Here is a 12,245-nt window from a genome sequence, read left to right on the forward strand (position 1 = left end):
TGAGTGTTTGCACCTTCCGGACGTAGCTCTGCATGGTCGGGCTCCGCGCCTCGAACTCCCCTCGAACCTGCCCGACCACCAGCTGGGAGTCGGTGAAGACTTTCAGACGCCGGATGCCGAGCTCCTTGGCGAGTTTGAGTCCCGCGACTAGGGCCTCGTACTCCGCCTCATTGTTGGTCACTGGAAATCCGAACCTCAAGGCATACTCGGCTATCACTCCATCGGGATTGGTGAGGACCAGCCCAGCCCCTCCACCTTCAGGGTTCGACGACCCGTCAATGTGGAGCGTCCAGATCGGGAGATCGAGGCTGGGTGTCTCCGGCGGCTTAGGTTCCGCCTCCTGCACAGTGCACTCAGCGAGAAAGTCCGCGAGCACCTGGGCCTTGATGGCTGGTCGGGGCTGGTAGCGGATGTCGAACTCACCAAGTTCTACTGCCCACTTCACCAGCCGTCCCGCATTCTCTGGATTGCTGAGAATCTGCCGCAGTGGTTGATCGGTCAAAAGGGTGACAGAATGAGCCTGGAAATAGGGGCGAAGCCTCCTGGTCGCAGTCAGCAGCGCGAAGGCGATCTTCTCAGCCTTCGTGTACCGCGTCTCGGCATCCCGGAGGACTCGGCTGATGTAGTATACAGGCTTCTGAAGTCTTGCCTCTTCCCGAACCAGTACTGCGCTGACTGCGGTTGGGGAGACCGCCAGGTAAAGGTAGAGCATCTCCCCCTCTTGCGGCTTGGACAGCAGGGGAGGAGACGCCATGTACTCCTTGAGCTGGTCGAACGCCGCATGACATTCGGCCGTCCAGAGGAAGTCTTTTGGGCGCTTCAACACCTTGAAGAATGGTTGGCAGCGTTCGGCCGACTTTGCCACAAATCGTCCGAGCGCGGCGACCCTTCCAGCGAGCTCCTGAACCTCCTTCACTTTGGTCGGAGGGGACATATCTTGGATGGCTTTGATCTTGTCCGGGTTGGCCTCGATCCCGCGCTGGTTGACAATGAAACCGAGGAACCTCCCGGCCGAAGCACCAAAAGCGCACTTCGCTGGGTTTAGCTTCATGCGAAACTTTCGCAAGGTGGTGAAAGTCTCCTCCAGATCTGCAATGTGCTGGTCTGCATGGCGGCTTTTTACCAGCATATCGTCCACGTACACCTCCATATTCCGGCCGATCTGCTCCTTGAAGATTTTATTGACGAGGCGCTGGTAAGTGGCGCCAGCGTTCTTCAGACCGAAGGGCATTACCTTGTAACAGTACAGCCCCCGGTCTGTTATGAAGGCAGTTTTCTCCTCGTCCTGTGGAGCCATCATTATTTGGTTGTAGCCGGAGAAGGCGTCCATAAAAGACAGTAGCTGATATCCGGAAGTCGCGTCGACCAGTTGGTCTATCCGTGGAAGCGGAAAGCTATCCTTGGGGCACGCCTTGTTCAGGTCGGTGTAGTCGACGCACATCCTCCACTTCCCGCTCGCCTTCCGGACAAGTACGACGTTTGCCAGCCACTCGGGGTAGCTCACCTCTCTTATGAAACCTGCCTCCAAGAGTTTGTCTACCTCCTGGTCGACCACCCGGATCCGATCCGGGGCACAGTGTCTCTTCTTTTGCTTTACTGGTCGGTGGGTCGGGTCGACGTTGAGGGCGTGAGAAACGACCTCCGGGTCGATCCCAGGTACATCGGCCGCCGACCAGGCAAACACATCTGCATTGGCTCGGAGGAATTCCACTAACCGGAGCCGAGCTTCCAAGTCGAGGGTGGCACCGACCCGGACCGTGCGGTCCGGGCGGCCTTCTTCGAGGGGAACTTCGATTACGCCCTCGGCCGGCTCCCCGTGCCGCAAGGCCACTTCGTCTCTGGCGTCAAGTGACTCGACGCTTAGGGCCTCCATGGGCTTCTTCCCTTTGAGAGTTGCTAGGAAACACTGCCGTGCGGTCGGCTGGTCACCTCGGACCTCTCCAATCCCGGCCGCTGTGGGGAACCGCATGAGCAAATGGTAGGTAGAAACCAAGAACCCGAGCCGCATGAGCAACTGTTGCTGGTGGTCCAAACCGAGAACGATTGACACGACGGTGTGAACGGGGTTCCGCCTGAGTTGTCTTGGTTGGTGCTGGTTGCGCTCCACCTTCCGCCAAGGAACCTGCAAACAAGCCTTGCACCACCACCAGGGTGGTGATGGCCCTCCGACGGTCAAGTCAGAGGAGATTGGAGGAGGAGAGATGATAATCACAAGTGGGAGAGAGTGCTCTGGGAGGTATTGCTTACCCCCCCCTTCTCCCCCCAGCCGCATATATACCTGGCTGGGAGGTCTCTCAGGGGGGTTTGTCGTCGTGGGGCACGATAGAATGGCCACTGACATGGCCGTTACGGGGCGTCGTGGAGCAGCGCTGGATACGGTCATGGCAGGGCGTAGTGGAGCTCCGCTTTGTACGGTCGATACAGGAGATCGTGGGCAGCATCGGGTACAGCCGTTGCAGGGAGTAGTGGAGCAGGAGGCCGCGGCGTGCCTCTGGAGAATAGCCTGTCGTTATCAAAAGATCTCCGACTCGGGGTCGGAATGCTGGATCATAGGGCAGCCGACCCGGGGTCGGGCTGCGAAGCCGAGGAGGTCCGACTCGGGGTCGGAGTGCTGGATCATAGGGCAGCCGACCCGGGGTCGGGCTGCGGAGCCGAGGAGGTCCGACTCGGGGTCGGAGTGCTGGATCATAGGGCAGCCGACCCGGGGTCGGGCTGCGGAGCCGAGGAGGTCCGACTCGGGGTCGGAGTGCTGGATCATAGGGCAGCCGACCCGGGGTCGGGCTGCGGAGCCGAGGAGGTCCGACTCGGGGTCGGAGTGCTGGATCATAGGGCAGCTGTAGCTTTCCTGGATACGCGTGCCGATCACGTGGGGCATGGCGGCTCAATTCCCCCATAACATTTATCTTTTAGTCGCACTTCTCACTCGTAAAGTAACTAATATATATGTTTGTTGAATCTCATTTATAATACAGCGGGGGCCGTGGGGCCAATGCTAATAAAAGCTTTTTTGTTTATTTTTTCCTCCTTCGCAGTTTGCTATCTCTGTGTTTTGAGTTTGCCCCCATCAACAAACTGGTATCAAAGCTACTCTCCTTCCACCACCACTAGAGCATATGTTTTTCCTTTGCCACTAAAGCCAGCAATGGCATTTCTCCTTTTGTACCATGGCTTGTCCAGTGATCCCTCCGGTTGCTCGAATCTCCAACACAAGACTTTGCTTCCGCCCAACCCTCGGCCTCACAAGCAATACTTTGAACATCGAATTTGCTAGATCCCCAACAATATCTACCACATCTTCGACAATGGTCTTTCTCTGTCGGTTTTTTAGAGGCTGACGACATCTTCTCCACCATCTGCTTCTTCCTCTCCATCAACTTCTTCCATTTCTGCTTCTCTTGAATTGAGACGGCTAGTCCAGCTCTAATGGCAGATTTAATGGCTCGGTCCAGCCCACTTTTCCCATATTAGATAGAAAAAATTTTGATCGTTGGAGTATCCAGGTGAAGGTTCTCCTTGGTTATCAAGAAATTCTTACTTTGTATTTGGTTGGGGTCATGAGAAAAAAAGGATGAATGGGGTTGGAAGGATGGTTGGTCTCAATCCATTATTTGGTTCAAAAAATATTAGGAATGATGGATGAGAAGGAGGGATCGTCCATCTATCTTGACCCTCCAATTTGCATCCTCCCAAAGTTGGAGGATGCAAGGTTGGATGGAGCATATAAGGAGTAGCTTTCTATATTGACAAAATTGACTTTCATTAATTTTTTGACAAAATGTTAACACTACTTCTATTTTTCTATTTATATTCACTATTTTTTAGTTAACAATTTATATAAAATTAATAAATTATCTTAATTAATTAATTAATTATATAATATATAAATAAATTAATTCATATATAATTAATATATAAAATTATTTATTGAATTAAATCAAATAACAATTAAATATTTGTGTAATTTTATATAATTATAAATTATAATATTTATAAATTTATATATTGCTCTACTTCTTTAGTATAAATAAGTGTTATAAATTAATAATAATTATACTTTTTTTTATTAAATGATAGCTTAGTAGAAATGTAGTACAAAATTCATCTATCTTTTCTTTCATTTCTCCTATACCAAATAGAGGAAGAAATCATTCACATTCATCTTTCTATGTAGCACCAAACATATGGGAGAATAGATGGAAGATCCATCCATCCTCTTCCTCATCCATTCTTCCTCCCCTATCTATTAGTTCTCCAATCCATCCTTCATACCAAATAGAGGGTTAGTGTTGTGGAGTTTGGAGTTACTAAACTTGGGGAGTATCCAACCGACGCCCGGCAACAAGCCTACTAAGAGTCAAGAGAACAAGAAGAAGGACTGGAAGGCATTATTCTTCCAGTTTGGCCTCCAAATTTGGCCGAGCAGGGTATCCGATGGGGCATAGTAAATTGCCTTCTCTATATGGGATGTTAGAAGTTTATTTAGATTTCCAGTTTATCTTTATTTTTTGAATTTAAAGTTATTTAATTTTTTATTTTTATCTAGTTGATAAAATCTATCTGATTGATAAGGTGTATATTTTAGATGTTTATCTTTTGGTTGGTCTTACCATTTGTCGAGCAGCTGCTATTTTTTTATTTGTGCGGTATGGTTGTGCCACTTTAGATAGGACAGAAAGATATGGCGGAACCACCGAGCTGTCCTAGAAAACAAGCAAGCTAGCTGACGTCATTGCTTAGAGAAGAGAAAGCGAGTGTTGTGAAGGTAGAAGAGAGGGCCAAAGCTCCATCCCAGCTTTTCAACGACACTCTGGGATTTGGCCTACAGCTGGTCCGTACTTCCCCATGTGCCGTCTTGCCGGAAGCCGGAGAGATACCTCGACGCCGGCCTACCATATCTGTTCTTTGAATGATCGTAAAGGACAGAAACCTTAGGAAGAATGCATAATCCATGCTCCCCATCCGTTCCTCCATCCACCTTCCCTACTTGCTAATTGTAACCTAATTAAAATCCTGCAAATAAAAAGAAGCTCTTCTCTAATCTCTGGTTAGATTCCCATGGATCTCCACATCTTCTTCTTGCCATTTCTTGCCCCGGGCCACATGATTCCCATGATCGACCTTGCTAGGCTCTTAGCTGACCGTGGAGCCAAGGCCACCATCATCACCACCACTGCAAACGTCCCCCTTATCCAACCGACCATAGACCTCGCCTACAACTCTCGCCACCACCAAATCCAGCTCCTTGCCATTCCCTTCCCCTACTCAGAATCCGGCGTCCTTGAAGGCCATGAAAACCTTACCGCCTTGCCCAACCCAGACATGCCCCCTGAATTCCATGCGGCCATCTGCATGCTCGAGGCCCCCTTCAGGCAGCTTGCCAAAGACCACCACCCCGACTGCATCATATCCGACATCCTCTACCCGTGGTCGGCCAGCCTCGCCCGTGAGCTCGGCATACCAAGGCTTGTCTTCCACGGCACGAGCTTCTTCTCCGTCATCCTCGTCGGTGTCATCGGTCGTCTCAAGCCCCACGAGAGCGTCGCTAGCGACGAGCAGCCCTGTTGAAAAGTAAACTTAATTTAATGAATGACTTTTGGAGGATTCATGAATATGTGAAGGGTCACCTTGAGAATGGTGATTCATGTATATGTATTTAAGTAGTTCATGTCTTTTGAGTTTTCTATGTGCATTTAAGTGGTTTATGTCTTTTGGGTTTTCTATGTGCATTTAAGTGGTTCATGTACTTAGGTTTATTCATTTACCTAGAAGTTCTATAAATACCATGTAAGTCTTATAGTTTTGTAAGCAAGGCAAGAGCCAAAGTGAATAGAAAAAAATCTGAAATATTCTTCCTCTCCATCTTTCCTCTCTAATCTCTCTTTCTATATTTCCAACAAACTGGTATCAGAGCTACAGTTTCTTGATCCTGGAGATGGCAAATTCTACCTTCTCATTTCAATTCCCTCGCCTTACAAAAGAGAATTATGAGAATTGGTGCATTCGTATGAAGGCTTTGCTTGGATCGCAAGATGTGTGGGAGATCGTGGATAGAGGCTATGAGGAGCCTCGTGAAGAAGCTTTGATGAGTCCTGCTCAAAGGGAGGCTCTACCCAGAATGCGGAAGAAGGACCAACAAGCTCTCACCCTCATCCATCAATGTTTGGATGAAGTCATGTTCGAGAGAGTGGCGAATGCGACCACCGCCAAGCAAGCATGGGAGATCTTACAAAACTCCTACCAAGGAGTTGATAAAGTGAAGAAAGTACGCCTTCAAATGCTACGAGGAGATTTTGAAGGCATACGAATGCAAGAATCCGAGTCTATTGCGGATTTCTTTTCGAGGGTGTTGGCCATAGTAAATCAAATGAAGAGGTATGGAGAAAGATTGGAGGATGTCCGAGTCATTGAGAAAATTCTTCGTTCGTTGCATTCGAAGTTTGATTACATCGTCGTAGCCATCGAGGAGTCCAAAGATTTGGAGACTATGACGGTTGATCAACTTATGGGTTCGTTACAAGCCCATGAAGAGAGAATCAACAAGAAGAAGGAGGAGCCGATCGAGCAAGTTCTAGCCACTAAGCTCTCGGTGAAGGAGAAAGAAAGGGAGTTTGGGAAAAGTCAACAAGGAAGAGGACGTGGAGGTGGACAAGGTCGAGGGAGAGGAGGAAGAGGAAGAGGAAGAGGTGGACAAGGCAATCAATACTCCAACAATGAAGAAAGGAGGTATTTGTCAAGAGGCCGTGGTAGAGGAAACTACACAAGGCAAAATGATAAGTCCAAAGTTCGGTGTTACAATTGTCAAAAGATTGGGCACTATGCTCGGGAGTGTTGGAGTTCTCCTTTCAATGTTGAAGAGAAGGCTCATCATGTTGAAAATGAAGAAGCGGAGGCCACTTTGTTGCTAGCCTTCAAAGGAGAAGAAAGAAGCAAGAAAGATTTGTGGTATCTTGATAATGCCGCAAGCAATCACATGTGTGGAGATAAAAGCAAATTTGTGGAAATTGACGAATCGGTGACCGGGTTTGTCACTTTTGGAGATAACTCTAAAGTTCCAATTGAAGGCAAAGGTACGATTTTAATTCGTATGAAAGATGGTGGCCATCAACTTATGAGTAATGTTTATTATATTCCAAGTATGAAAAGTAATATTTTGAGTTTGGGACAACTTTTGGAGAAGAACTACGAGGTTCATATGAAAAATCGTAGTCTCTTACTTCAAGATGATAGGGAGAATGTGATTGCTAAGGTACCCATGACAAAAAATAGGATGTTTTTGCTTGACATCCAAACTGATTTTGCTAAATGTCTCAAGACTTGTTTGAAAGATTCATCTTGGCTTTGGCATTTGAGGCTTGGGCATGTAAATTTTGGAGACTTGAAGTTGTTGGAACAAAAAGAGATGTTGAAGGGCTTGCCAACTATTGACCAACCGGATCAACTATGTGAAGGGTGTCTTGTTGGCAAACAATTCCGAAAGAGTTTTCCAAAAGAAACTACTTCAAGAGCAAGGGAGCCACTTGAACTTGTTCATGCCGATGTTTGTGGACCAATCAAGCCTTCTTCATTTGGTAACAATCGGTATTTTCTTCTCTTTATTGATGATTGTAGTAGAAAAACTTGGGTTTATTTCTTGAAAGAAAAATCTGAAGTATTTGGTTCTTTTAGAAAATTTAAAGCACTTGTTGAAAAACAAAGTGGCTATTGTATTAAAGCCTTGAGAACGGATAGAGGGGGAGAGTTTACTTCTAACAAGTTTAATGAGTTTTGTGAAGCAAATGGCATTCGGCGGTTTTTGACCGTTCCAAGATCTCCACAACAAAATGGTGTCGTCGAAAGGAAGAATAGGAGCATTCTCAATATGGCTCGAAGCATGTTGAAGACAAAGAAGATGCCAAAAGAATTTTGGGCGGAAGCGGTTGACTATGCAGTGTACCTATCCAACCGGTGTCCAACTAGAAGCCTATGGAACAAAACTCCTCAAGAAGCATGGAGCGGAAGAAAGCCAAGTGTTTCCCATTTAAGAGTTTTTGGGAGCATTGGCTATGTTCATGTACCTGATCAAGAGAGGTCCAAGCTTGATGATAAAAGCAAGAAGCAGATCTTCATCGGGTATGATCAACGTTCCAAAGGCTACAAGCTCTACAATCCAAGTGTTGGCAAGGCGACTATTAGTAGAGATGTGGAGTTCGATGAAGAAGATTCTTGGGATTGGAGTAATGAAGATAAGGAGAGGTATGATTTCTTTCCATTCCTTGATGAAGAGGAACAAAGAAGAGAAGTTCAAGAGCCCATAACACCTCGATCACCAACAACTCCTAGTACATTTTCTTCATCTTCTAGTGGAAGCTCTAGTGAAAGGCAACCACGAATGAGGAGTCTTCAAGATCTTTATGAGGTAACAGAAAATTTAAGTGATGATTTAACTCTTTTTTGTCACTTTGCCGATTGTGAGCCCATAGTTTTTGAAGAAGCGGTCAAAGATGAGAAGTGGAGAATTGCCATGGATGAAGAGATTAAGTCAATTGAGAAGAATGACACTTGGGAGCTAGCAACTATACCAGAAGGTCAAAAGCCCATTGGTGTGAAGTGGGTTTTCAAAGAAAAGAAGAATGCTAAAGGTGAAGTAGAGAGATACAAGGCAAGGTTGGTAGCCAAGGGATACAGCCAACGTCCCGGGATTGACTATGGTGAAGTGTTTGCTCCTGTTGCACGGTTGGAGACCATCCGAATGATAATCTCACTTGCAGCACAAAAGAAGTGGAAGATTTATCAAATGGATGTCAAATCAGCTTTCTTGAATGGCATTCTTGAGGAAGAGGTTTATGTTGAACAACCTTTGGGCTATGTGATCAAAGGCCATGAAGACAAAGTGTTGAAGTTGAAGAAAGCATTGTATGGTTTGAAGCAAGCGCCAAGGGCTTGGAATAGTCAGATTGACAAGTATTTCCAAAAGAATGGGTTTACCAAGTGCCCACATGAGCATGCTCTCTATGCTAAGGTGCGTGAAAATGGAGATATTTTACTTATTTGCTTATATGTTGATGATTTGATTTTTACGGGCAATAATCCAAGTATGTTTGGAGAGTTTAAGCAAGCTATGACTAAAGAATTTGAAATGACGGATATTGGTCTCATGTCTTATTATCTTGGCATTGAGATCAAACAAATGGAGGATGGAATTTTTATTTCTCAAGAAGGTTTTGCCAAGGAAATCCTTAAGAGGTTCAAGATGAAAGATTGTCAACCTGTGAATACTCCGGTGGAATGTGGAGTAAAGCTGTCTAAGCATGAAGAAGGAGAGAAGGTAGACTCTACAACCTTCAAAAGTTTAGTTGGAAGTTTGAGATACCTAACTTGCACAAGACCGGATATACTTTTTGGAGTTGGGCTTATTAGTCGGTTTATGGAGTCACCAAGCATGACACATTTCAAAGCGGCGAAACGAATTCTTCGTTACATCAAAGGTACAATCAGTTTTGGCTTGCTTTATTCATGTTCTAATGAATTTAAGCTTGTGGGCTATAGTGATAGTGATTGGGCCGGAGATATGGATGACCGGAAGAGCACTACCGGTTTCATTTTCTACTTGGGAAATACAGCTTTTACTTGGAGTTCGAAGAAGCAACCAATCGTGACACTTTCTACTTGTGAAGCTGAATATGTTGCTGCTACTTCTTGTGTTTGTCATGCCATATGGTTAAGAAGATTATTGAAGGAGTTACAAATGCCACAAGAGGAGGCCACGGAGATTTTTGTTGACAATAAGTCGACCATTGCATTGGCAAAGAACCCGGTTTTTCATGATAGAAGCAAGCATATAGATACAAGGTATCATTTTCTTAGAAATTGCATTGCAAAGAATGAAGTGCAAGTGAAGTATGTGAAGACCCATGATCAAGTTGCAGATATTTTTACTAAGCCTCTCAAGTATGACATTTTTAGCAAGTTGAGGATGATGCTTGGAGTTACAACAAATTAAGTTTAAAGGGGGGTGTTGAAAAGTAAACTTAATTTAATGAATGACTTTTGGAGGATTCATGAATATGTGAAGGGTCACCTTGAGAATGGTGATTCATGTATATGTATTTAAGTAGTTCATGTCTTTTGAGTTTTCTATGTGCATTTAAGTGGTTTATGTCTTTTGGGTTTTCTATGTGCATTTAAGTGGTTCATGTACTTAGGTTTATTCATTTACCTAGAAGTTCTATAAATACCATGTAAGTCTTATAGTTTTGTAAGCAAGGCAAGAGCCAAAGTGAATAGAAAAAAATCTGAAATATTCTTCCTCTCCATCTTTCCTCTCTAATCTCTCTTTCTATATTTCCAACAAGCCCTTTGTTGTGCCGGAGATTCCCCATCGGATTGAGATGACACGGTCGCAGCTCCCTGCCTTCATCATAGGAACCGCGAGCGACCTCCACAAACAGTTGGGTGACTCCTATCGCTCGAGCTATGGCACGATAATGAATAGCTTCTATGAGATGGAGCACGACTATGTCGATCAACTTAAGGAGAGAAGCGACATGAAACTGTGGCATGTCGGCCCAGTGTCGCTACGCAATCAGGATCTGCCTGATAAACTAGTGAGGGGAGACAAGACCTCCGCGGACTGCGACCGCTGCTTGAGTTGGTTGGATAGTAGGAAGCCGAGATCGGTTCTCTACATCTGTTTTGGGAGCTTAGGTCGATTCACCCGCACTCAGCTTTGCGAGATTGCTTCGGGCCTGGAGGCTTCGGAGCACCCGTTCATTTGGGTGGTGAGATATGGCGGTGAACCTTCGGAATGGATGCCGGAAGGGTTTGAGGAGAGGGTGATATGTAGAGGGAGAGGATTGATCATAAGTGGATGGGCACCTCAGCTGCTTATATTGAACCATGAAGCCGTCGGGGGATTTGTGACGCACTGTGGCTGGAACTCCTGCATGGAAGGCGCGAGCGCCGGGTTGCCGATGATCACTTGGCCGCTCTTTGCCGAGCAATTCTTCAATGAGAAGCTGATTCTGGATGTTCTCAGGATCGGGATTGCGATCGGAGTGAAGGTATGCCGTAGCAAGGAGGAGGAGAGGATGATGGTGAGGAGGGAGGAGATAAGGAGGGCGGTAAATGAGTTGATGGGAAGCGGAGAGGAAGCGGATGGGAGGAGAGAGAGAGCAAGGGAGGTAGGGAAGATGGCAAGGAGGGCTGTGGAGGAGGGGGGTTCTTCTTATAATGAATTGAGCAGTTTGATAGAGAATTTGCTTACTCTTAAAGCTGGTAAGATCCAGTCTGGTAAGAATGGAGAATGATCCTACTTCAGTGTTCATTGGGTTGGGCGAACAGCTACAATAGATTTGGTGCCTTGAATATAAATTTTGGGTGTAGCGCAGGTTTAGAGTGGTCTGATCCTCTCTAATTCATAACGTATTTTTGTTTGGGAATAAAGTTGAAGGTCGCCCGTCTCATCACTGCTCAGTTCCCTTTTCTCTGCTGAAACTGGTAATTGTCAAAACTTATTTTTTCTCTATAATTTTATTCATGTGTTGGCATGCTATTTTTTTTTTCTTCTTTGAGGTGGAAAATTATGACTCAAATTTTTGTGGACATATAACTTATCTAAAGAAATAAGCTTTGTAGGTTTGGAAAGTATTTTTGTTAGCTATTTTGACAGGCCATGATTTAGACTTTGTATGTAGGATGTGTGCATATTAAATGGTGAAATTAGTGTTCCTATTCTCTTGAAACTTTTAGTTTCCAATTTACAATATTTTATGCTAACTTCTAAACCGGTATCCTGCCGTCTACCTGATGGCTGGGATTATGTGAATAGGAAGCAAACCAGGCACATAGACTTCTTTATCAGTATGTTTGATAACGATTGAATCATTCAATTAGGCATTGATCCAAATAATTGTCATGTTTACAACTGTAACACGTTCTCCCGATTAAAATTGGCTATAATGGTGGGGACATATTGTGACCGTCTACTTTCGAGTCCAAAACAAGAGCCTTCTCCTTCTCATTACCGTGGTCTAAGAAGTTTTGCATAGCGTTTTTATTTTCCTCCTTTTGGAGACAAAACAAGTTATAACCCTAGCTCACTTGTGCTCCTCAGGCCAATCCAAGTCTACATGCTTGTAAAACTTGAAAAAATATCATTTCATTTTTCTAGAACTTAGCGCACTTATACATCTTACCTAAAAATAAAATAAAATAAAAGGTCCAGGGAGCTTAACAGATCTTTATTTTTAATCCTGTTCAATGATACA

General features: G+C 45.3%; 2 protein-coding genes across 2 annotated transcripts; both read left to right on the top strand.

The window, feature by feature from the left end:
* Positions 1-5,055: 5,055 nt before the first annotated feature.
* Positions 5,056-5,565, top strand: LOC120110630 (scopoletin glucosyltransferase-like). Its single transcript, XM_039126206.1, has one exon. The coding sequence runs from the start codon at positions 5,056-5,058 to the stop codon at positions 5,563-5,565; it is 510 nt and encodes a 169-aa protein (XP_038982134.1).
* A 4,802-nt stretch (positions 5,566-10,367) lies between these two features.
* LOC120110631 (scopoletin glucosyltransferase-like) lies at positions 10,368-11,285 on the top strand. The gene has a single exon (XM_039126207.1). It carries the CDS (start codon positions 10,368-10,370, stop codon positions 11,283-11,285), a length of 918 nt encoding a protein of 305 aa, XP_038982135.1.
* The last annotated feature ends 960 nt before the right edge of the window (positions 11,286-12,245 follow it).

Source organism: Phoenix dactylifera, chromosome 4 (genome assembly GCF_009389715.1).
Source record: "Phoenix dactylifera cultivar Barhee BC4 chromosome 4, palm_55x_up_171113_PBpolish2nd_filt_p, whole genome shotgun sequence".
Classification (NCBI taxonomy): domain Eukaryota; kingdom Viridiplantae; phylum Streptophyta; class Magnoliopsida; order Arecales; family Arecaceae; genus Phoenix; species Phoenix dactylifera.